General features: G+C 37.4%; 1 protein-coding gene across 5 annotated transcripts in view; it reads right to left on the bottom strand.

The window, feature by feature from the left end:
- Positions 1–27185, bottom strand: part of WRN (WRN RecQ like helicase) — a 128027-nt gene that overhangs the window by 52515 nt on the left and 48327 nt on the right. For all 5 annotated transcript variants that reach the window (XM_089903745.1, XM_022571149.3, XM_022571151.3 and 2 more), the window contains 8 exons: positions 25488–25629; positions 24174–24249; positions 22601–22668; positions 22205–22313; positions 21562–21630; positions 16927–17009; positions 12419–12525; positions 4881–5068 (listed from right to left, as the gene is read on the bottom strand). In XM_089903745.1, the coding sequence (XP_089759871.1) occupies positions 4881–5068; positions 12419–12525; positions 16927–17009; positions 21562–21630; positions 22205–22313; positions 22601–22668; positions 24174–24249; positions 25488–25629 (842 nt within the window). The remainder of the gene's footprint in view (positions 1–4880; positions 5069–12418; positions 12526–16926; positions 17010–21561; positions 21631–22204; positions 22314–22600; positions 22669–24173; positions 24250–25487; positions 25630–27185) is intronic.

Genomic DNA, 27185 nt, shown 5'->3' with positions numbered 1-27185 from the left:
CGAACCACAGCGTCATTTACTGCTCTGAGGTCATGCACTATCCTACGTTCTCCATTTGGCTTAACAACTGGCAGAACAGGGGTGTTACATGGAGACTGACAGGGCACCAAGAGGCCATGTTTTAAGAAGTTATCTATGAGGAGTTGTAACCCCTTTTTTGCTTCCAATCTTATGGGGTACTGTCTCTTGTTAGGGTAAGTGGCTTCTGGCTTAAAGCTAATTTTTACAGGTTGGGTGTCTCTGGCGCTCCCAGGGACTCCTCTGTCCCAAACTGGTTCACTGGTTGGAGAATATGGCTGGGAACAGGCCCTTGCTCTTCTTGTTGATCTGCCTTAGTCAGAGTCAAGATAAGGGGCTGCTTGGGGCCTCCTAACCGTAATATGGCCCCAAGGGAGCCCAGAAGGTCTCTCTCCAGTAGTGGCATAGGACACTTAGGGACAACCAAAAAGGCACGTGAGATCAAACACTGTTCAAATTGCCAAGTGAGAGCCCCAGTGAAGTAATGGGTGCGAGGCTTTCCGTCGACACCAGTCACTGTGCAGCTTTTAGAGGAAACGGGTTCAGCATGAGAATCAGGCCAGAGTATGTGGCTCTGATATCAATTTAAAAATTGATCTTCTTACCTGCCACATCAAGAACGACCCAGGGCTCCTTGATGGAGACAGACATCTCATGGGGGAGAGCTGCGAGAATCCCAGGGCCACCTCAGTTGCCCAGCACGGCCATCTCAGGAGTGGGGGCCCCTCTTCCCTGTCGGGACCAAAGGCAGTCCCATCTCCAATGACCAGTCTGCTTGCAGACTGGGCATGGCCTGGGGGGCTCCTCTGGCATTCACGGGCCCAGGGGCCAGTTGACTTGCATTTGAAGCATTCCCCCTTGTTGGTCTTACCTCCAGACTGATGGCTGAACCTTCTTGGCCCCTTTGGGTTGCCCTGAAGTTGCAAGGTAATTTCAACTTCAGCGGTGTGTCTGACAGCAAGGGCTATCAGCTTACCTTGCTTGAGCCTTGGCCTGCCTCAACTCACGCCAAGTTCTTTCCTCCTCCTCAGTTTGATCTCGATTATTAAATACCCCAAAGGCTACCTCTAGGAGTTTGGGCATAGGGGTTTGTGGGCCTAATTGTAACTTTTGGAGTTTTTACCTAATATCAGGGGCAGACTGTGTGATAAAATGTTGTCCTAGCAGGGACTGACCCTCGGGAATGGAGGGGTCTATGTTAGTAAATTTTTTAAAACCCTCCACAAGCCGTCCCTGAAAGAAGGCTGGGTTTTCTTCTTTCTCTTGGGTCACTTCCATGACCTTTTCATAGTTGACTGGTTTTCTAATGCATTTTCTCATTCCTTCTAACAGGCATTGAACCACGTGGTTCCTGGCCCTCGTTCCCACCAGGGACTTATAATCCCAAGGGGGATCCTGATTTGGGACTGCGTCCCCACCCATATCATGAATGTTGGGTTGGTCCCTGGAGAGCTGGTCAGTGTGTCCCTGGGCTGCTATCCAAATCCTTTGCTTCTTTCTCCTCATGGGTACAGCGGGTAGATAGTACTATTTGAACATCCTTCCAGGTTAAATCAAAGGCCAGGGTTAGGGCCTGAAATCCTTCAATAAATCTACTAGGGTCTTCAGAAAATTGGCCCAGGCTTTGTTTGCACTGGGCTAAATCGGTTAGGAAGAAGGGCACGTGTACTCTGATTGTGCCTTCGCCATTTGCCACTTGCCCAAGAGGGCATATTCTCCCTGATCCTCGGTGATAGGAAGTCCCACTACGGGTTACCCCTGTGGGACTAGCTTTTTCATCCTGGGGTACCAGTGTGTATAGAGGGTATGCATAGGAAGGCGAGGTTTGGGATTGGCCAGGGGGATCCCGAGAAGCAGGGGTACTTATAGGAGTCGGAGAGGCTCAGTTTCTCTCCTGAGAGTTTGGGGGAGTTAAATGAGGACCGTCTAGAATGTCGAGAGAATTCTCTGATTCTCCAGGCCTCTGATTACCGGAGCCACATAGAGCAGGATTCTGGTAAAGGGACATGAAGGCCTGGACATAGGGAAACTCAGTCCATTTTCCCAACCTACAGCAATAAAGATGCAGTTGCAAGATGGTTTTATAATTTAGAGACCCATTTTGGGGCCATGTTTCTCCATCCCCCAACATATAAAGGCCAGGCAGTCTTATAGTAAAACTTAAGCTTTTTTTTTCTTAGCCCGTCTAATTTTAAAAGCTTCCAGTTCTTAAGGACACATCCCAGAGGTGTTTCTTCTGGCTTAGAAGGGGATCCTCCCATGTTGAGCAACCTGCAGCCAAGGACGAAGAGGCTCACCTAGGAATGGAATCCGGTGTCCTGGATACATTTACCAGGAGGCTTTAATTTGGAAGGGGTTCGGAGTGTCCCCTAGATCCCCATCGACCCTGAATCAGACGTCTCTGGTTGAACTTAGTTCCTTGTGCAGAGAAAAATGTTGCAGTTGCCAGGGATTCCTTGGGGAGGATATTTTGATTATATAGTCATTGTCCTATGACTATATAATAAGAGATTATTTTTCTTACACTGGGGTGTATCCTCCGGGACCAGGAGTCTAAAAGATTCAGAACACGGCTGCATGGACTCAAACAGCCCAAAAGGCTGGTGTGGAAGAGCACATGGGCAAACTCGCAGAGTGAGCTGCACCCAATAGGGGTGGCTTAGATCACTTGCATGGGGGCAGTCTTCCAGGTTGTCTCTGGCCAATCATCTTGCTTTTGCCCATATCTGTCCTGACTCAGGGTCCTTCTTGGGGCATCACACGCATCTCTCAGTCTAGATGGATTCCAGTGCAAAGGTTTCTGGGAGGGTGGCAGGACATATTATGGGCTGGCATCTCCTCCCTCCTTTGGCCCCTCCCCTAGAGTTATGTCGTCCCGAATTCCTTAGGGGATGACTGAGGACTTTCTCTGCACATGTGTCAGGCTGAGAAATCCCCTTGACCACAGAATGAGGAAATTGTGGTCTCAGGGCCCAATGCTCCTCCTGGCATCTTATCTCAAAGTGTCAGCAGGAGACTGGCTGCAGCTGCTCAGCCTGGAGCCCATCTATCTCCTACCTCACTACTACAGAAGGATTCACTACTTTGCCAAGAGGTTTACTAAAGACTGTTATTTCCTCATAACAATTTCCTGAGGGGGAAAAAAAATCTATCATCATTTAACCATTAAATTAGATAGGTGAGAGGGGCTGACCTAATTTAAATGCACCATGCATATAGAAAACAAATAAGATCAGAGTTTAAGAAACATGTTAGCTCAATGAAGAGAAAAAATGTGAATACTGATAAACAAATGGCAGAATTAAATGAAAGGAAGAAAATGAAAATAAAAGGTAATACTTTGAAGTCTTAATTTACCCTCCATCTCAGTGCTCATTAAGAGGTAAATTTCTATTTGCCCAAGATCTGCAGAGAGCATTCTGACTCTGAATGGTTCCCTGCTACCACAACTCTTCTTGGAGGATTGAAAATGGGTACAAAATCTTTCCAGATTTGCTTTTAGAAAAACCACTGTCACATTCAATATCAAAATCTTTGGATGGTCTTGGACGTTAGCCTAAGGAGTCTGGCCTTTAGTCCACAGGAAAGGAACACCATGACCCAGGGATGTGCTTTCAGATGATAAATCTGAAAATCAGGGAGCCCTGAGGAACAAGGATGTCTGTTAGGAGAGACTATAACAGTCTGAACTAAAAAGTAATAAAAACCTCAGTTAGCAGAATTAACATGAAAGATAGTGAGAAGAAATTATTTACATAAGATATCATAAGAGGACAATATAATCACAATGTCAGGAAAAAAAAAAAAAGGAGAGGGTTAGGGGGAAATGCCATAGAGATTGAGAATACTATGGACTGAAAAGGACCAAACATTAGGTAAGTAAATAAGGATCTGACTATGGATACTCTAACCTAAAATAAACAGCCTTCTTCAAGAGAAAGTTTTACCTTTAGGACAGAAAGAAAGTGAAGTATGATGTGTATTCACTTTGGAGAGATCCCTAGAGCAGGCAGAACACCCAGAGTATATTCATCACATTCTTGCTTTAATCTGAATACAGGACAGTCAAGCCAAGAGTGAACTCTACATTTAAATTCATCCTAAAGGACCCCAAGAGTTACCATAGGGTTTCCTTACCTAGGGTCAATCTTCTTTTTACCCCTTTCTGAAAAGAAAAACACTAATGATATTCTTTAAACCCTATTTTCCTATATTTGTTTTCTGTTTATATTGGTAGGACAAACATTATTTCCATCTACTCTGACTTAAAAACACATTTCATAAGACGAAAGTTATAAGATTTTCACTGAGAAAACAAATCAGGGAATAAGGCTCAGGGAAGCTTTCTTAGCATACCTATAAAATGCCTCCAAGCAAAATAGATAGGAAGAAGAGCTAGTGACAGTTTCTTCATCAGTAAAATGAAAATAATATGTAGCTTACTGAGCAGTTATAAGGATCAAACTAGATCACTTATATGAAGCACCTACGATAGTCCTTGGCACATGATATGGGCTCAAAAAGTATTTATTATTAAGATGACCTTTTAATTCCTTAATACTCAAGTTAGTCATATAACTAGTGAACTAGACAGAATTCAAAGACTCATGTTTTTGTTGTTTGTCAATTATTAAGTGTATGTCCCCTTCAAGTAACAGTATGGAGTATAAAAATATTAGAAGAATTAGTTTCTACCTTCCTCAGTCACTGATTATATAACATCACACTTGACTTGAACCAAAGCTAAGCAGAATTTGAAATACGTTAAATATACATTAGAAGGAAATAACTTTAAAAAATAAAATACATTTTTTAAAAAGAAGAAAATAGTTACTAAAATTTATCAACCACGAAATTCTCACCTTGTCTTCTGGACAAGAAATTGCTTCAGATCCTGAAGGATGTTTCCTGTTTTTCGTCCAACTTCTAAATACAAGTTTGGTCGATCAAAACCAGTACAGGTAATGTGAGGATCCGTCAGTTTTAAGCAACGTACAATGTCTTCTCGGATTGAAGAACTTGCAGTAGCAGTCAATGCAACAATTGGAACCTGAAATAAGTAAAAGTGATTTTTAACCAAGGGAAGAGCTCAATAATTCCCAACATCTACTGCCTCTTAGAAAGAGACTGGAAGACAATTACAGGAGGAACAGAGAAACAGGGTTAAAAATGCAACTTTAAAATTATTCTCTTTCAAAGAAGAGAAGAACACTTCTTTCATACTTGTTTCTCAGCCTTCTGAGAAATCATTCAAATAAAACACTAAATTCATAAGATTTCTAAATGCAATCTACCTTATTAAGTTAAGTCCATTGATTAACTATCTACCTCTCCATTTATTATTTTTACATTTATATTAGTGCTGGTACAAATGAGGGGTATGTTATGTCTTATTTTTCATTAATCTATCATTCACAAGTTATAAACCCTTCATTCACTGAAAATCTACCTATACAAAGCCCGAGTCTTTTTTGTCTCCTTATATTAAATATATTGGTCGATGGCTTTTCAGATCTATTGTAAAAGAAAAGCTCTCAGTGATCTGGATAACCTCTCACCAGTTTTAGTGGGTTAACCGTGGCATAATATGTAAAAGAAAAAAGGAGAGAATGAAACATCTATTATTAACTGATTCCTTGAGCAACCTAGTCATGTTCTATTTTCAATCTAGCAAAGACTTCTTGACTGCCTTAGCAGCCAAAGCAGGAGGCACAGCAGGTACCAGGAAAAACATGAGTGTGTGATCTTTCAGAAATTCTAAAGTGGGGTAACAACACACCTCCCATGAAACTAGATTTAATATTTCTGTCACTATTATCATAGGGAGTACTAATCAACTATGCTATTATTTCATAATCAGAAAAATTGTTCCTATATCATTAGCTGCTCGATTTCCAAGATTACAACTTTCTTAATACTCTTTTTAGCTTATTACAAATGCAGTAAATAATATCCTCATAACATAGCTCTTCAGATGCATCTACCTCACAAATCAGTTTAAGCAATTATCGTACATACATGAAAATTTAAGTGCAATTTGTAAAAAAGCAATTACAGAATTTTAAAAACAAGATACAATTTATTAAAAACTATTTTTACAATCAATATAGCTTTGCTGAATTAAAAATTATCTCAAAGCTCATGTAAAAAAAATCAATTAAGTCTGGGAGTAATTTTTAAATGGGAAAAAAATTATATCAAAATCAATGTGACCAGGTAATTGGCATTTTTGTATTCTCTATCCTTAAATTCTGTGAAATTATTTTTAAAATACCCCAAATTAACTTAATTGATTTTTGGCTTACAATCAGACTGTTCTCTGAATTTAGAGAGTGTCTGCCTAACAACTTATATATGAATATGCCAATTTATAAAGAAGTTAGTTTCTCTAATCGAGGCTTAATATATATGTATATAGCTGCTTTATGTCTTTATAGCAAATAAAAATATCTATAGCAAATATATGGCTGAGAATAAGGGAAGTTTAAACACTGAAGTTCTTAGGACATGCATATTCTCACCCTCACAACAACAAAGAGTTCCATCAATGTAAGTGCGTTACTCAAACAATTTACAAATGCACTAAAAAATGCTTGTTGTTTAACTGCATATACACATAAAGAAAGAAGTTTTCAGGATAGAGACTATAAGACAAGAGGGCCTGGTTTGTTTCTAAGCAATATAATGTATGAGTGGATGAGCAATGGTTTTGTGAAAAGAAGGAAATAAGCATGAACCATAACACATTTTGAACTAGTAGAAAAATCTGGCAAAAAGCAGCACAGTGGTGTAAAAATCTCATTTAGAATCAATTGCCTGAGTTCAAAGCCTGCCTTTGCCACTAACTAGATGTGACATTTTGAGCTGTTTATTTTTTTGACACATATATATTTTTTTGGCCACGCCGCACGGCTTGCAGGATCTTAGTTCCCTGACCAGGGATCGAACCCGTGCCCCCTTCAGTGGAAGCGCAGAGTCCTAACCAGTGGACTGCCAGGGAAGTCCCTTGAGCTGTTTATTTCACTCTCTGAACTTTGGTATCCTCATCTATAAGATGGTTGTAATAACAGCAGCAGCCTCATAAAGTCACTGTGAAGACCAAATGGGATAAAAGGTCTAGTGTGCTGAACACAAAGGTCTAGTGTCTAGTAAGCACTCAAGATGTGTCAGCTATCACTGATATTACTGCAACAACTGAAAAGAATTCTACAAAAGAACTGCAGAGACATGGCCACTACTCCCAGACTTGCCACTGACTTTGGAAAGGGCTAACTTCTCTTGGCCTCAGTTTTTTCATCAAAATATGAGATGGAGAGGGCTACAGGATGTTAACCTCTCTTCTAACTTAAAAATTCTTACTTTGCCACTAGAAACTCCTTATTCTAGTGACCTACTAACAGGAAAAATCAATATAAATTCCCTCCTTTGCCAACGTTCTAGAAAGTCACAGTTAAGAATGTTGCTTCCACAACTTAGAAAAATAGAATAAAGTAGTGGAATGTATTAAACTTAATGGAACAATATTTACTTTCACTTCAGAAATGAACAGAATATTCTCCCTTAGAATCTTTGGTGCTTAAAAGTTATAAACTACAGGGCTTCCCTGGTGGCGCAGTGGTTGAGAGTCCGTCTGCCGATGCGGGGGATGCGGGTTCGTGCCCCGGTCCGGGAGGATCCCACGTGCCGCGGAGCAGCTGGGCCCATGAGCCATGGCCGCTGGGCCTGCGCGTCCAGAGCCTGTGCTCCGCAGCGGGAGAGGCCACAGCGGTAAGAGGCCCACATACCACAAAAAAAAAAAGTTATAAACTACAGTGAAGTGTAAAAATAACACACAGGCTGGTTAGGAGAAAGGTGTCCATACAGCCTGGTTTGCTGGGATACTCTCAGTTTATCCTGTCATCACAGCATAGTTATTAATAGCTTGCACCTTTTAATTTTCAAAAGCAAACTGGTGTGGGTGATAAATTACCCTGTCACTCAGTTATACCAAGTTCTTAACTCATGAAACTTGTTCTTTCAGTAGGCAAATCTTGGTTTCTTAATAAGTACCAAGTTTTGTTAAAACAAGCAACAAAATGTAAATTAATCTTGTGACTATAAATTTAGGAATGCCTTAGACATACACTTCAACGGTGTCACATCTACGAATTCCAAGAACTATATCTGCTTCTAAATTTGGGTGGTATAGTTAATCTATGTACTCTATGATATCATGCTTCATTCATTCATTCATTCATTCACTAACTCCAGATAGTTCCTGAGTGTCTACTATGTGCTGATCTTTGCGAAAGGGCTGGGGAGAAAGTAATGGGAAGATCCAACATGTCTCACATTTCTCACAGTTCCTCTTATTTGAATTTCAGAATTTTGAGGCTGATGTAAAGCTTTCTACCTGGCTGCTCTTTCTTGAGACTCATTTTGTCAGATTCTCTCCAAATGGTAATCTTTATGCACAATGAGTTAATGATTTTTTGCTATTTTTGAACTTACTGAAATAATATGGTGTGAAGCACTGTGGGTTTATGCCAGTTGTCCCAGGGTAATTGTGATTAGAAGAAAAAAAGCACTGAGAACAGTGAGGAAAATGAGAGTCCTACAACCACCAGGTGGCATTTCTCATCACTTAGCTAATAAAGAGAATTCATGAAAACACTAGGGGAAAAAGGTTTTCTCAGCCGTTGCTTGACGAACAACCTGTGCTACAGTGAATCATCCCAAGAAATGAAAAGAATCGAATGGAGTCCACAGCCTGACATAATAAAAGACTTAATTCAACACTGAAAAGTGTTTCAGAACTGCATAAAACATTTAAAACTCCTCTAACACAATCCTTCTAGAATCAAATGCCCAGGAAAGGATTCAAGAAAGCAATCTTCCTAGTTTCTAAAAGCTTACTTTAAACCGTTCTAAATTAATAGAAAGCAGTCCTCAAGGAACCTGAGCCTAGTGACTGTCACCATACAAATATCTTCTTTCTCTATACAGGTACTATTAACACTATTAATCTTTCTATATTATTCATACTGTTCCATACACCATTTATTGTTTGGTACTATTGCTTCTACTTTTATAGGTAAATCTGAATCTAAACTCCTTTACTGGACTATGTGCTACTTTAGGGCAGAAACTATTTTAAACTTCTTTCAAGTCATTTGCTTTAGAAACCAGCATAGTGTCCTACTGTGGAGCACTGCCCGGCCCTACCACTCACTGCCTGTGTGGGAAAGTTACTTCTCACATTCTCAGCTTTCTCATCGAAATTCATTTATTCATTTACCCCATTACTTATGGAACACTCACTATGTGCCAGGTACTGTTGTAGATTTTATAAACCAAATCAGCAAAAACCCTGCCCACAAAGAACATTCTAGTGGGGACCCACAGGCAATAGACAAAGTGTATTCTTAATACGTTAAGTTAAACAGTGATAAGTGCTATTTTAAAAACAGGAAAGGAATATGAGGAAAGCTGAGAGCTGGGGGAGAGAGGTTAATTTGAAATTTTGAATATGGTGGCCCAGGAGGCCTAAAAAAAAAAGCTAATATTTCAGCAGACTTGAGAAAAGTGAGGGATACACCATGTGAACTACCCAGGGGAGAATTATTCAGGGAGAGTGCAGAGTGGGAACAAAGCCCTAAAGTAGGAGCACGGTTGGCACCTTTGAAGAATATCAATGAAAACAAACAGTACGGCTAGAAGCCAGTGAATGAGGAGACAAGTAGCAGAGGATGAGGTCAAAGAGAAAATAGAGGCCAGATCATTTAAGATATGTAGTGTCTGTCTTTATTTAGAGTGAAATGGTCTGCAACCGGAGGGTTCTGAGCAGAAGACATGATCTGTCTGACTTAACATTTTCGAAATATCACTCTGGATGCTGTATTGAAATAGACTAAGGAGGGTAAGAGTGAAAACAGACCAACCAGGAGACTGCTGTAATAGCCAGGTGAAAGGAGACGGTGGCTTGTACCAGGGTGGTAGCAGAGACCAAGAGAGAAGTGATCAGATTCTGTACATATTCTGAAGACCTCATGAGATTTCTTCACTGTTTAAATGTGGGGTAGACTGTAAGAGAAAAAGAAGAGTGGAAGAAAATTCCAAAAATCTTGGCCTGAGCACCAGAAGGATGCAGCTGCTACTAAATGAGATGGGGGAGATTGAGGGAAGAGCTGTTCTGGGGTGGAGAGAATATCAGGAAGTTAAGAATAGGTTACGTTTCAGATGCCTGTCAGGCATCGAAGTAGAGAGACGTTGAATAGGCAGCTAACGTTTATGTAAGTGTGTGTGTGTATATACATATATTAATCCATAAAACGATTAAAATAAAAAATAGTAATAATAACAGCAAATGCTAAAAAGGAGGGAGAGAAACTGAACCACTCATACATTGCTGGTATCAATTCAGGATGAGGATATAAATTTGGGAGTTGTCAGCATATAGATTTTAGTTAAAACCATATGTTGGTTGAAATGACCAAGGAAGTAAGTACAGAGAGGAAAGAGAACAGGTCCAAAGACTAAGGTTTTAGGCATGCCAATGTTAAAAGGGCAGGGAGATGAAAAGAAATAAGCAGAGGAAACTGAGAAAGAAGAGATAATAAGGAAGGAAGAGAACCAGGGAGTGTGCTATCCTACTGGTATGAGAAGAACTGTTTCAAGAGGAAGGTAATGAAACTAGTGGGCAGTGGGGAGGGGCGACACAGGGGTAGGGGAGTGGGAGGTACAAACTACTGGGTGTAAGACAGGCTCAGGGATGTATTGTACAACACAGGGAATAGAGCCAATATTTTGTAATAACTGTAAATAGAATGTAACCTTTAAAAATTATATTAAAAAAATGTTGCTTGATTGTTATGAGGGTTAACCAAGATAAAAACACTGACCCAGGCTTCCCTGGTGGCGCAGTGGCTAAGAGTCCACCTGCCGATGCAGGGGACACAGGTTCGTGCCCCGGTCTGGGAAGATCCCACATACCATGGAGCGGCTAGGCCCGTGAGCCATGGCCGCTGAGCCTGCGCGTCCGGAGCCTGTGCTCCGCAACGGGAGAGGCCACAACAGTGAGAGGCCCGCATACCGCGTAAAAAAAAAAACAAAAAAAAAACTGACCCAAGGCCAGTCCCGTAGTTGGAACTCAATTCACATTACTTTGATTCTCTTCCAATATATCCTTGCTAAGTGTTACATTCAAGTTTTTTGTTCTTTCGTTTTGTTTTATTGTAATGTCTGCTCCACTCAAATCTTTATGAGAAGAGCTAAGAAAAAAGAAACTATATTTAAGATAGCTCTCAATAAGCACGCTTAATAAGAAATGAGGTTGAACTAGATAATCTATCAAAAGAATAACAAATAATTTCTAATACTTTTTTTTTGGGTTTACTCACATAAGCCAGTTCCAACAGGTGACAAACCATACAATTCAATTTATTTAACATTGTTGAAATAACAAAATTATACAAATGGAGACCAGATTAGTGGTCACCAGGGGTTAGGGTTAGGGGTGATGGGAATGGTGGGTATGCCTGTAAAAGGACAGCTCCAGGGAGCCTATGGTAATGGAATAGTTCTGTATCTTTATTGCAATGGAAGTTATACAAACATACATATGAGATAAAACTGTATAGGACAATATACATACATACCCATACACACTTATAAAACTAGTGAACTAAGAATAAACTGTAGCAATGTCATATACCTACTTGATACTATACTACAGTTATTCAAGATATTACCACTGGGGAAACAGTACATAGAACATCCCTGTACATTTTGTTTTTTACAATTGCCTGTGAATCCATAATTTTTTTTAATAATTAATTTATTTTACTTATTTATTTTTTGGGGGGTACGTGGGCCTCTCACTGTTGTGGCCTCTCCCGCCGCGGAGCACAGGCTCCGGACGTGCAGGCTCAGCGGCCATGGCTCATGCGCCCAGCCGCTCCGCGGCATGTGGGATCTTCCCGGACCGGGGCACGAACCTGTGTCCCCTGCATCGGCAGGCGGACCCTCAAGCACTGCGCCACCAGGGAAGCCCTGTGAATCCATAATTTTTAAAAATAAAAAATAAAATGGTTGCCAATATTTTAAGTTTTTAAGCTCTTCGTATAAAATATGCCATTCATATAGAACACTCATGTAAAACTTTCCTGTTCTTTATAATTAGGAAAGAAAATGTGAGAACCAGAAAAAGTTTGCCAAGTCCTGCTCTATAGTATTCCTCAATAAATTACATGCCAAGCTTAGAAGGAAGTCAAGGTTAGAATTTTTAAAAAAATCTTTCCCCTGCTTACAACATCCATTTGCCCTTTCATAGAGGAATCTTCAGCTTTTTGGCCATTCCCCAATCCTGGACTCTCCCTTGGTAAGAAAGTCATTTCAAGACATTGCACTTGGCAAAGCTTACCGATGGGAGTACTGCCTTTATGGAGCCCAAAGTTCTGAATGAACTTCTAAAATCATGTCCCCACTCAGAAATACAGTGAGCCTCATCCACAGCAATAAGTGTGATACCTATAAAAAAAGAAAAATATGTAAATGGAGAAAATAAAGTTCAAAAAAAGTAATAAACGCATCTAAATTGTTACCACCATCTTCATTAGAATATATAAATATTACAGAAAGTAGTAGAAATAATTCAAATCAAAGTATTTGGTTCATATAAAAATATAAGCATAAATAACATCAGATAACACCAAAAATCATTATTGAAAATAGGCAAAGGGAGATATATGGATAAAAGGCATATGGATAAAAGAGAGAAATATATATTTTTCAAACAACATATTTATTGAATTTTAACTTTCATCATTATTCCTCAGAGAAATTAGTTACTTACTATTACTTTGTCCTCAAAGCTATCACTCATTTGCAACGATAATGCCCTAAAAAAAAGAGCTGTTCTCTTTCTCTTTGGTAATACTTTCAATTTTATCTCATGGATTAGCTATCAAAAGAGATAGAGAGGCTTCCCTGGTGGCTCAGTAGTTAAGAATCCTCCTGACAATACAGAGGACACGGGTTCGAGCCCTGGTCTGGGAAGATCCCATATTCCGTGGAGCAACTAAGCCTGTACACCACAACTACTGAGCCTGCACTCTAGAGCCTGTGAGCCACAACCACAACTACTGAGCCCGTGTGCCACAACTACTGAAGCCCGCGCACCTAGAGCCCGTGCTCCGCAACAAGAAGCCACTGCAGTGAGAAGCCCGCGAACCGCAACAAAGAGTAGCCCCCGCTCACCACAACTAGAGAAAGCCCGTGCGCAGCAACGAAGACCCAACGCAGCCAAAAATAAAATAAATAAGTAAATGCAGTAAAAACAACCAAAAAAAGAGAGATAGAAAGACTCAGCGTATTTCATACTAAGATTAAATGCATCACTGTCTGTGACTGATCACATATTACACTGCAGAGTTCCTCTGTAATGCCAGTTCTGGAAGACGGATGACATCCACGTTTTCCAATATAAAATGGTAAGGGAAGAACTAAATCTCATTATGTACAAAGTAGGTAAGAAGGAATGTACTTTGTTCTCTTCCCCTAGCAACGCCTCTACTCTGCCCTCACACCACACACCCACACTGAAACAGAATTAAGTGTGTAGTAATGCATTTCAGAAAAGGGCTTTATTTTATAATCATTCACTAAAACGTCTTCAGATATTTCAAAGTAGTGACAGTAGTGCTTTTGCCCTCGATCACCAAATTAATACTTAAGACAAAAATAATATTTCCCTTCAATGGGGATGATCACTACTTGATGCTTATCTGAGAATTTATGATGTTTTGCCACTAGTGAGATGATTAAAAACATGTGCTCTAGAGTCAGACTACCTAGATGCATAACCTGGCTTACTATTTATATTACCTTAAGCATGTTACTTAAGCTTTCAAGTGTCAGTTTCCCACAAGTATAAGGTAGGTGATAAAAGTACCTAACATTTTTTAGTTATTCTGAAGATTAAATTAGATCATTCATGTAAAATGCTAAGATAGGGGCTGGCATAAAAGACAGCTCAATAAAAAAAAATAAGCTATTATTATTATAGTTATTAAATTCCCACTATGTTCCAAACACTCTTCTAGGTATAAAATGATTAGTAAAATGCAATCCATGATTTTAAGGAGCTCATAATTCTAAAAGAGGAGGCAGACAGACAAGCAAATAATTACAATTCATTGAGATTACCAAGTACAATGAGTTGGAGAAGAAAAAGAAAGAAAGAAAGAAAAAGAAGAAACCTACTAAATATGAACAAATACAGGTTGATCACATCAAATTTCTATTTCCTGAGTGGCTGGGACAAATTCAATGTTACCACTATACTTATTTGGGTTTAGAAACTACATGACCCAGATTTTAAATTAAATAAATTAAAACTAAGATGACAGCTCCTCCTTTATTTTAAAACCTTCCTTATAATTATAGGTTTGACTAATTAGCTTATTTTAATAAGAATTTTTATTTATTTATCTATTTTTATTATTTTATGTATTTATTTATTTTTGGCTGCATTGGGTCTTCGTTGCTGCATGTGGGCTTTCTCTAGTTGCAGCGAGTGGGGGCTACTCTTAGTTGTGGTACGCGGGCTTCTCATTGCGGTGGCTTCTCCTGTTGTGGAGCACGGGCTCTAGGCATGCGGGCTTCAGTAGTTGTGGCACATGCACTCAGAGTTGTGGCTCGCGGGCTCTAGAGTGCAGGCTCAGTAGTTGTGGCACATGGGCTTAGTTGCTCTGTGGCATGTGGGATTTTCCCGGACCAGGGCTCGAACTTGTGTCCCCTGCATTGGCAGGCGGATTCTTAACCACTGCGCAACCAGGGAAGTCCAACTAACTAGATTTTAATTGAGTTAAACTTTGCCCTTCACAAGCAGCTGAGGCAAGCTTCTGCCAACTTCCACATTAAACGTGCAAGTCCAAGTGTCTGCCCAGGTCCAGGACATATTTCATTTTGGCACACCTGTCATTCAAGCCTACTTCCAAAGTTACAAGACAATTACAGGTGTGTTTGCTTTTAAGGTGTCTCCATGTAAAATTCTGTTTGCTGCTTCTGTTATATACCCATATTACTTAAATAATAACACATCATAAAAATCATAAATCTGAATAGCTAAATGTCAAACTACTGTACAGATAAAATTCTGAGTATATTCCCTGCTGCAAGCGTTTTACAAATTCCTGCAAATAAAAGTATTTCAGAAAGAATTTATTCTATTTTGTTCAACATTGACAGTCAACCAAAAAGAGCATTTTCATCCATTTTATGCAGAGTACGCAGCTCTAATAACTGCAGTGTTCATAATTTAATCCTTTAGAAAAAGATTAAAATAGAGAACTAGAACTACCTGTCAAAAGGATCTAAGTAAATACTGGATTAACTCCACCACAGAAACAAAACAAATACTAAAATGGAGCAAAACATATTCAGACCACCATGGACATAGACCCTAACTTTTGCAGTAAAACCATGGAATTTATATATCTAGGGTTGTTGGGTTTAATCTAAAGTGAAATATTCATAAGAACTTCATACAACCTAATAGGACACACATCAAATTCGTTTTCCATTTAAGGCAAAAATATAACATGGCAACAGGGGAGTTTAACAGCTGATGGATGCAATTCTTGATAATATATTTAATCAAATGCTAATTTCTGCCCTCATTCTTTTGCTGATATTTAACACATATTAAAAGGTATTTGTTTTCACTATATTGTTAGAACAACTGTTAAATGCTTTCCTAGAGTTATATGCAAGTAACCATTAAATGAGACACTGCAGTGTTAAAAAACTACCTGTTAGGAATTATTTTAATAGATAATTATAAAACGAGATCATATTACATTAGAAAGCTAAGATTGTTTGGTTCAGCTGAATGTTTGAAATATGTGCAATTACAATAGAAGCCGTGACTGCAACTCTTGGATAGCTGAGCCTAACCATCAAGAAGCAAAAAACCGAGCTTCCCTGGTGGCACAGTGGTTGAGAGTCCGCCTGCTGATGCAGGGAATGCGGGTTCGTGCCCCAGTCCGGGAAGATCCCACATGCCGCGGAGCAGCTAGGCCCGTGAGCCATGGCCGCTGAGCCTGCACGTCCGGAGCCTGTGCTCCGCAACGGGAGAAGCCACAACAGTGAGAGGCCCGCGTAATGCAATAAAAAAAAAAAAAAAGCGAAAAACTGACAGAAATGTTTTAATCACAAAAGAAAAAAAAAATGATACCAGCTTTTAACTAATTCTATATTTACATTTTCTAGGACACAGGCTCTGACTATCTAATTTTTTAAATTAATCATACTCACTGATAGCAAATAATCAAAGGTACTGTGGTTTCCAACCTGACTACACATCAGAATAACCTGCGAAAAAAACTACAGATGCCGCAGCCTCGAGCCAGGTGCATTAAATCACAATTTTCAAGATTTGAGGATCTGACATTTTTCTAAAGTTTGAAAGGTGATTCTCATGAACAACAAGGGTAGAGAACCACTACACTGACTTAATTTAGATTCAGAATATGAAAAAGAGGAAATGATAATTTCACAGAATCTAAGATTCAATATTTATTCAACAATACATTTAAATGCCTACTATGTGCCAGGCACTGCACTCGGGAAATATAAAGAAATAACAATGGCATTTTTCTCTGAAAAGCTTACAGTCTAGCAGAAGAAAACAGATATATAGACAGGTAATTACAATGCAGGAGCCTAATTTCTATGGCAGAGCGAATTACAGGATACTTTGGGATAGGACAGGAGAGACACCACGTTGAAGAGGCAGAAATTTCCTGGAGGAGATAAGGTTTGAAATAAAGTTTAAGAGAAGTAACATCCGGTATCCATTCATAAGCTTAACTTTAAAGAATATCTCAATTTAATAAATACTTATAAAGATTCTATCATACCACTTACCAATATTAGCCTGCAGTTGCTGGAGTAGGTCCAAGTTACTTGAACAGAATTCTGGAGTTATGTACACAATCCGGTATTTGCCTCTGTAAAAACAAACAAAGAAACAGGAAAGGAAATATAAAAACAATCACCCAATGAATACAACTGAAAACCATAACACCTGATAATTTTTTAAATAGTATATTACGCCACTTATTAAAAACAAAATGAATGTTATATGTGTGTAGAGATGCACATATTCTGGTTCTTTGATTTCACTTCAATGCATCAAAACAAACGTGGGCAATACCAGCCAGGAAGTACTCAGCATAAGGTGCCATTAGGAGCCAGATTCTGATTTCCAGCAGTCTAGCCCCAAAACTACAGTGACGTGAGTTAAATGATCAAGCCTAGAGTAAACCTTTTTTATGTGTTAGCAATCCACCCATTACCCTACCCTTGACCCCCATCTCCATGATTAAATCCATAGCAGCCATGTTTCTCCTGTGTGCTCTGCTGTCTTGCCTACATCTTCTTGGGCCAGGGACAGACAGCATATGAAAGTCCTAGGATTTGGGGGTCTAACCAAGAAACAACCACTCAGTCTCCAAGTGTCAAGACCTGTAACGTGTTAAAAGAAACAAAAAGAAGCTGCAGAGCAATCTATTTTGTAACTAGAAAAGCAGAGAATGCTCACCTCCTCAGAGAGAAGAATGAGGAATACACACAGAGGCTATGGATAAAAAGAAAGCCCTACTGTATTTTTAATACCCATTCCAGTCTCTTCCTGAGGGCTGGCTAATTTCTTTTCAGAGGGATCCACAAGACATTCCTGTATCCTTAATATAAAATTCAGTATTTGCTTAAACTAGTGTGACTGATTTCCATTCTGGGCAGATATAATCCTAATTAAGACAATGTCTGCAATAAAGGTTAGGGCTAGGGCAAAATATGTATAGAGTCTCTTTTCCATTCTACCAAATGAAGACACAGACCAAATTAAATAAAATGAAACAATGTTCTATATGAAAAGTCTATGAAATAGTTAATCTACTGTGTGCTAGGCATGGTGCTTTCACTAGGAATTGGAACAAAACAATTAAGAACAGAACAGATATGCTTTTCATCTCATGAAATTAACTCAGTCTAGTTAACACAGGAAATCGTAGAAATAATTAGTTCTGACGCCAGACTATTCAGGTTTGAATCTCAGTTCTACCTCTTACAAGCTAGTGATCTTAGACAAGTACTTAACTTCGCTGTGCCTCAGTTTCTTCAGTGTAAAACAGTGATAAGAATTATAAAGACAGCTAATTCTTAGATATCTAGATTCAAGGTAAACCCAATCAAATCCCAGCTGGCATTTTAGTTGAAAAGGTGATATTGAAATACTTATGGAAATAAAAAGAACCCAGAATAGACCAAAAACAAAAAAAAAATTTTGAAAGAACAAACGTGGAAGACTTGTACTACCTATTTCAAGGCTTATTACAAAGCTATAGTACTCAAGACACCAATCCAGGCAAACAGGTTGATAGAACAGAAAATAAAGAGTGTAGCAATAAACCCACATACATTTAGTCAATTTATTTTTCACAAAGGTGCAAAAGAAATACAGTGCAGAAAGGATAGTCTTTTCAACAAATGGAGCTGGAAGAAATGGATATGTCTATGCAAAAAAAAAGAACTGTAATCAATACCTGGTACAATATGCAAAATGTACACAAAATGGGTCATAGATCTAAATGTAAAACATAAAACTGGGCTTCCCTGGTGGCGCAGTGGTTGAGAGTCCACCTGCCGATGCAGGGGACACAGGTTCGTGCCCCGGTCTGGGAGGATCCCACATGCCGCGGAGTGGCTGGGCCTGTGAGCCATGGCCGCTGAGCCTGTGCGTCCGGAGCCTGTGCTCCACAACAGGAGAGGCCACAGCAGTGAGAGGCCCGCGTATCGAAAAAAATAAAAATAAAAAAAATAAAACTATAACATTTTTAGAAGGAAATAAAAAAGAAAATATTTGTGATCATGAGTGAGGCACCAAAAAGCAAAATCCATAAAACAACAAATTGACAAACTGAACGTTATAAAAATGAAAAAGTGATGCTCTTTAAAGGAACTGTTAAGAGAATGAAAAGAGAAATCATAAACTAAGAGATGTTTGACAACCATATACCAAATGAAGGATTTATATTCAGAATATATAAATGACTATCAAAATTCATAAGAAAAAAACAAAAATAAGGAATAGGCAAAAGATGTAAATAAACACTTCCTCAAAGAAATAAGTATATGAAAAGATGCTCAACATCATTAGTCATTAAGGAAATGCAAATTAAAAACACACTGACATCCTATTAGAATGGCTAAAATTAAAGACTGGCCATACCAAGTGATGGCAGAGATGAGGAGGAATTGGAACTCTACGACACTGCTGGTGGGAACGTGAAACAGTACAACCACTCTCAAAAACATCTGGCAGTTTCTCAAAAAGTTAACACAGAATTATCATATGACTCAGCAATCCTACCCCTAGGCATGTACACAGAACTGAAAACATATGTTCCCATAAAAACTTACACACAAATATTCATAGTACCATTATTCATAACAGCCAAAAAGTAGAAACAACCTAAATGTCCAGCACTGATGAATTAATATATAAAATATGAAATGTCCATACAATGGAATATTATTCATCCACAAAAAGAAATGAAGTACTGATAACATTACACAAAGTGAAAGAAGCCAGACACATTAAGGCCACATCCTGTATGAGCCCATTTTATGAAATGTCCAAAATAGGCAAATCATTGAGACAGAAAGATTAGTGACGGGAAGGAAGTGAAGGAGGGGACAATAGGGAATGACTCCTTCATGACATGGAGGTTTTGGGGGTGGGTTCTGAAAATGTTCTGGAATTAGATAGTGGTGATGGTTGTACAACGCTGTGAATGTATTAAAAGCCACTGAACTGTACACTTTGAAAATAATTAAAATGGTGAATATTATATTATGTAGATTTACCTCAATTAGAATAAAAAGGTTAAACATATATCCACTACATGACCCAGTCATTCCACTCCTTGGTTTATACCAATGACATGAGAATATATGTCTGTACAAAAATTTGTATACACTGGGACTTCCCTGGTGGCACAGTGGTTAAAAATCCGTCTGACAATGCAGGGGGCACAGGTTTGAGCCCTGGTCCGAGAAGATCCCACATGCCGCGGAGCAACTAAGTCCATGCGCCACAACTACTGAGCCTGAGCTCTAGAGCCTGCGAGCCACAACTACTGAGCCCACGTGCCACAACTACTGAAGCCCATGCACCTAGAGCCTGTGCTTCTCAACAAGAGAAGCCACCACAATTAGAAGCCCGCGCACCAAAACGAAGAGTAGCCCCCGCTCACCACAACTAGAGAAAGCCCGTGTACAGCAACAAAGACCCAACGCAGCCAAAAATAAAATTAAAAATAAAAAGAAAGAAAGAAAGAGCTTCCCTGGTGGTGGCGCAGTGGTTGAGAGTCCGCCTGCCGACGCAGGGGACGCAGGTTCATGCCCCGGTCCGGGAAGATCCCACATGCCGTGGAGCGGCTGGGCCCATGAGCCATGGCCGCTGAGCCTGCTCGTCCGGAGGCTGTGCTCCACAACGGGAGAGGCCAGAGCAGTGAGAGGCCCACATACCGCAAAAAAAAAAAAACAAAAAGCAAAAAAAAAGAAATAAAATAAAACGATATATAGGAATGTTCATAGCAGATTTATTAGTAATTTTCCAAAACTAGAAGCGGCTTAAGTGTCCATCAATAAGGAAATGAAAACACAACTGTGGTAATTTCATATAATAAAATACCACTGATTTTTTTTTTAACTACTGATACATGCAAGAACATGGGGAGCTGTCAAAACATGATGCTGAAGGAAAGAAATCTTAAAAGAGTTCCCATTGTATGACTTCATTTATATGAAGTTCTATAACAGACAAAACAAAAGCATGGTAGAAAAACTTAAAACACTGGTTCACTTTAGGATGGTGAATAGAAGGACAGACTGGGATGGAACATGAAGGAACTCTCTGGAGTAACAGTAATATTCTACATCTGGCTAGAAGTTTAGGTTACATATTTGTATGCATTTATTAAAACTCAGTAAACGTATGTGTATGTGAATGTGTATTAATATATATGCATATACATGTTAATACATATATACACACACTTCTGTGTGCCTGAGACATTATTCTTGTTAGGAATTATGTCATGACAGGATAGGTGGGGCAAGAGACCTAGAAACCAGTCCCCACTCAGCCATTAATTCATTAGGTGACTTTGGGCAAATTCTTTTCTCTGGGCCTCAGTTTCCTCATATGTGAAATGAGACAATACTAGATACTCTCCAAGTTCTCTTCCAAAACAAAATTTTACAATTCTATCATAATAATGCTAGCCTTCCAGTCCAAGAACTGAACATAACAGATTTCTTTGAGCTTGAAAGATTTTAAAATTAACAGTTCCATAAATATACTATAAAAAGGAAGTATATTTTTAAATTATGGATATTTTGCCCATGCATTAAATAAAAATTTTTTGTGTACAAAATTTTCCCACATACCACAGACGCTTGACCACATGATCAGAAATCATATAAATTACTTACAATTTAATATCCTCTAGAACATTTTTTGACTGTGCTGATCCAAGAAAGCAAGCTGGAATGTTGGACATTCTGTAAGAAGAAAAACAAATATTCTGGAACCATGTGCACACTACAAATATCAACTTCATTTTTAAGTGAGAAAGAACAAAGAAATATAATGATGTACATCCTTCTTCTTTGCAATCTCTTTTTGTAACTCACTAATTTGATAAATAAATTCCTTCAAAGGCTGTATTAGAAGACAGGCTGTTAAGGTGGGTTTCCCAAAAAGATTGCAGGCTCAGATTAAAGAAATTTAAAATCTTTCACAACTAAAAACTACACTTCCATGTATATACTTCACACTAGGCTAAAGAAGGGTAACCAAAAGAGAAAAGAATTTTGTGATATGTAGTGTAAACTGGCATAAAATTTGCTTTTTAAAAATTTTTTTCGGGGCCATCTGGCAGCCTTGGATTACAGAGAACTCAAGAAAGTATATAAGCTCTTCCACTAAAGTGTCATTTATTACTAATAAAGACAAAGCAACACTTTTAGCAATGCATTACTGCGAACTAGATTTTAACATACATGATAAATCAAATATTTCCTTCACAGAAAGAAAAAAAAAGGGTGGTAATGTGGCAATGAAAGCATTACTCACTCAAGCTGGAGCACCTGGTCTTCCATCAAAGAAATAAGGGGAGAGATGACAAGGCCAATCCCGCCCACATAAACAGGTGGATACTGGAAGCACAAACTCTTTCCATACCCTTAAAATAAAAATAATACATTCAGACAAATAAAACTAAATCCTTGGTACTTTGATTTCTTTTTACAATATACTTGTATGAGATGAACAGTCACTACTAATGTGCTACCTTCCTAAGAGTTAATTCATGCATAAATTTGAGCATCTACCCTCAGCTCACTCTCTTCTACATTTCACACCAATTGTATACATATTTGTATTTTGAGAGTTTATGGAAAGACTAAGCATGTCAAAACCTTGAAGTTTTATTTTTTAAAGGATTAGATTATTTGCTTAAGTACAACTTACCAGTTGCCATGACAACAACATTATCTCTTCTTTCTTCCAATACAGAATGAATCACTTTCCACTGAACCCTGGAGAATGAAAAGCAAAAAGCTGCTCTGTTTTACTAACAAGAAACCCAAGGGACAAGTTGAAATCCATTTAATTTTTTCACTTCCTCCAGAATTTTGTTTACATTTTTGAGCTTCAATAAAAATATAAGAACCCTGGAACTTGAAAACAAAAGCCCCATTTGACCAACCTCCCATTCAAGCTGACTGAACAACTAGGACTTCTGTTCATATTTGTATTAAATTTTATTACATATAGCTAAAGTATAACATAAATTCCAGCTTCATCCTAGATATCCAACAGAGTCACTGATTTAAAATAAATAAGAGAAAAAAATAAAAAATAAAAAATAAAAAATAAAAAAATAAAATAAAATAAAATAAATAAGAGAAATGCTCTAGGTGAAAAGACTGACTAAGAAGGGAAATGAGGGAACTTTCTGGAGTGATTGTAATGTTCCATATTTTTAAAAGGGTTTAGGTTACATGTACACTTAAGATTTGCAAATGTTAAACACCTAAGGTTTAACCATTTCTTTGTATGTAAATTTTAGCTCAAAAGTTTAAAAATTAAATAAATAAATAAATATTTAACTATAGTTAATGATTTACATGCTAAAGTAATTAGGGGGAAGTGTAAGGATGTCTACAATTTACCTTGAGATGCATTTTAAAAATTGAATGGATTAAAAAGTGGATAGAGAGAAAATCAATATATAATAAAGCAAGTATAATGAAATGTTAACAGTGAATTAATGGTGAATATACAGGCATTCATAGTAAGAAAAAAAACAACTCTAATGTATCTTTGAAATTTCTTTTAATAAAATGTTGAGGGAAAAATCAACTGGAAAGGTGATCTTAAATTCACTGATATGTACATTTATGTGCATTTTTCTATGTGTAGGACATAGTTTAATTTTTTTTTTATTTTTTAAGATCAAAAGGAAAAATGAAAGAAATGCTTCCATGGATTAAATTTTAAATTCCCAAAATAGAAAAAATACAGTCTAGAGTTTTACGTTCTTATTAGTTTTATTCAACTTTACTTGTTCTTCATCTCATTTGTATTCCTCTCATTTTAATACTTATAAATGTGCCCCCCTTGGATGTAAATACCTTTGAATATGTTAAAACTGATATGATTATCACTGTTTTTCAAACTATTGTCTAATGAATTTCTATTACAACAACATGCTTTGGACAATGAGATGCACAGACAGGCACACAGATACGTATATAATAAAATACAAGTCAGCATTAAATTAATTTATTAATGTCTCTACCCAGAACTCTCTATAGTAAGGAAAACCATTTTCCCCACTGATAAAAACAATCTGCAGACATGAATTTTACATAAATATTACTTCAAAATAATTCTGTAGTCACTTAGAAAAAATACAGTGTGGCATGTATAAACTATAATGAAGTTGTGCTTTTACTGTTAAATGGATGGATTCTTTGCCTTTTTTCCTTTGTGAAGAAAACAGTAAATATGCAACTTAATTAACTGAGATTATACTCACGGCTTAAAACTAGAATGGCCAAAGTAGGTCTTGAGGCAATTAATTTGCTTTGCAGTAGGTCCTGGTAACCAACAGTCTTAAAATAAAATGGACATTTACGTTAAAATAGAAGTACACAAAGTGAGAGGGAGTAAGTTTTATTTCACTGACTTCTTTTAAAGAATATAGTGGTAGGTACCAAAGGTCACTGTTGTCTTTTAAATCCACCCAATTTTGTCCTCTGGGTACCAGTCATGATTCCAGGTAAACCCTTTGATTAATTACCTAATACTAAGGATTAGAACTTTGTTGTGATTCAGTTTGCCAGCCCCGTAAAAAAACAGTGTTTTGGAATTTGCTATACTTTCAAAAACTAACATTTAGAGCCAACAAGGGCAAGCAAAACGCCAATCCAAATTTCATAATATAACCAACTTCCAATCGATAGTAAGCAGAAATCACATTACTGTCACAAATAAAATCTATAGATAAAACAAGATCTTCATTTTAATTACCATTCCACCAAATCTTTGACCAAAATTCCAACTGCATAGCAGAATGGAATGACATTAATTTTACCCCACTGATTTTCATTTTTTCCTCAGGTTTAAGGGTTCATGAGGGGCGGAGAAAGAGCAAAGCAAAGAGTCAAGATAATTCATTTCTAAACAAATGAATATTTGTCCATATTTAATACAAGAAAACATAGGAAAAAAACTTTTTTAACATTTTCATGTATTTCCATCTACAAAATTATTTTAAATTTTCCACATTTTAACACTGATGAAATCTAGCTCTAAAGAGTTCTACTCTATGAGAAGACACCCACACCTTGTCATAATGAGTATCATATCACTTAAATGACAGAAGATTCACTTAGTGGATTCTTTACTAGAGTTTGCATATACAAGATGAAAATTAGTCCATTTTGCTATTTGACACTCTGTCACTTATTTTAAGTAATAAGCTCCTGAAGGACAGACACTGTGTACCTACGCCATTTACAATAATGTTTAATATAATTAATTAATTTACGATTTCTTATTAATGATTTTTTATGATTTTGACAAACAAAATATAAAATTTAGGATGAAAAGTTTCACAGCACCATGTTCACCAAATGACACAACACTTCTATTACTTTACTCTTCTAAATAGTAACATTGTGCTTTATGAAGACCAAAGCACTAAGGGATTTAATGACAAGTTTCTAGGACCTAATTAACTACATGCCACAAAATCACTGACCTCCAAAATGTTTAAAACCTGGACCCTAAATTAAAATCAGTGGTAGGTATCAGAGATGAGCCGTTTCAAACATATTACAGTGCTTACCTTCATCAACAACTTCTTCCTCTTCAATGGCTTCATTCTCATCTTCATCATCTTCTTCAGAAGGAAGACCCAGATTTCTTTCCATTTCTATGCATTTTGAATGATTTGGATCTACTGTGCTACTATTTAGGTTTTCTAAAGACTGAACGTTTAAAAGAATTTTTAAAAGCAAAATCATTGACAGTGTTGTATCTTTTTCAGCGAACACAAAAGGAGTATTATTAACAGAGCCTACAATTTAGTTCAAAGCTGGCAGATGTGCAAGCAATACCACAAAAGAACATGTGTGCTCCAGTTTAAATATGTGCTCAAGAACGGTTTCTAAGGCACAAGGCCAAAGAGGAATACTGCCAGCATAAACAGGGTTCATTAATACCATATAATGAACTGCCCCCAGGGAAAGTTACCATAAATTTTGAATTTAGATTATTTAAAACATTTTTTTCTTTATCATATTTCAATGCTTTCAATTCCGAAGTGGTAAATGTGGGTTTTAATGTTATTTTTGTAATGAGTTTCTCTATATCATGTGTCAGTCACATTCTTTTTGAGTAAGCGTAAGGTTTAAACTATAAGCAAACAATAAATGTGTTTTCGGAGTTGTCAAAACAACAACAAAAGACAGATAATTTTAGGAAAGGAATATTACAAATGTGAAATGAAGTTTATTTGTTTTCATTTTGGCTTGATATCTGATTTCCTCCCCTAAATCAAGGTTATCTATTTAACGAACCTAAGGATATTTCAAAATTGTTTCATCTGTAAAATTTCTAACTGAGAAATAACAGGAAGAATTATTAAACCACAGTTCTCATTTTCTCTTTATATTAAACCTTCCATTTAGTAAGTTTGACTTTAAAGGTTTTTTTAAAAGTGTATTCATTTCAGGCCTACAAAAGGAAAAACAAGTGATTTTCTTCCTGATTTTTTATTCAAGTCAACAAACAGACTTAGAAAAGCATTTTGGAAATAAAGTTCTCTCATATGAGGTTTAATATATAATATAAAGTTGTGAAGAGGTTCAATATATAATATAAAGTTGTGAAAGTCCACAACTATCCTATAAATGCACTACTTTAACGGCACTCCTCGGAGAAATGGCTCATCACTAAAGGAATATGGTTTAGTATGTACACTCTTTTATTATTGTTAGCTAATGTTTATTATAAACACTTAGGAAATGCCAGGCTCTTTAGTAAACTCTTCAAAAGTAACACCTTAATAATAAATACGACTGTTAACTGAGTATCAAAAAGCTAAGAAACTCGCCCAAAGTCACACAGCTAATAAAGGGAGAAGCTAGAATTTGAACCCACATTTACATTCAGAATCCACATTCCTATCACTACCCACTACACTGCCTCAAAATTAAAGAATCAGGAACTTAATCTCATTTCATAAAAAGAAAAATCACATCAACCTAAAGATGAGGACTAACAAGTATGCGTAATGGTGAACTTCTGTGTTTTTCTTCATTTTTCACTTTATTTAGCAAAATTTAGGCTTTTCTTTCTAATTTTCCATCCTTGATTCATAAGACCTGACAAAGAAACCCGAGGTCAGGTGAAGTAGAAAATACATAAATTATTAAATGATATATTCAACTTTGATAACAAAATAGGGGAAAACTGAACCATTTAAAACATTAGAAAATTATATATAATAGAAAACAGCAAATAAAACCAAAGGAAGTAAAGA

Source organism: Delphinapterus leucas, chromosome 21, assembly GCF_059928025.1.
Source record: "Delphinapterus leucas isolate spDelLeu-1000000601 "Yukka" chromosome 21, BTC_Dleu_Yukka2, whole genome shotgun sequence".
Lineage (NCBI taxonomy): Eukaryota > Metazoa > Chordata > Mammalia > Artiodactyla > Monodontidae > Delphinapterus > Delphinapterus leucas.
Note: the sequence above shows the minus strand (reverse complement) of the source record. Positions and strands in the feature narration are given on the sequence as shown.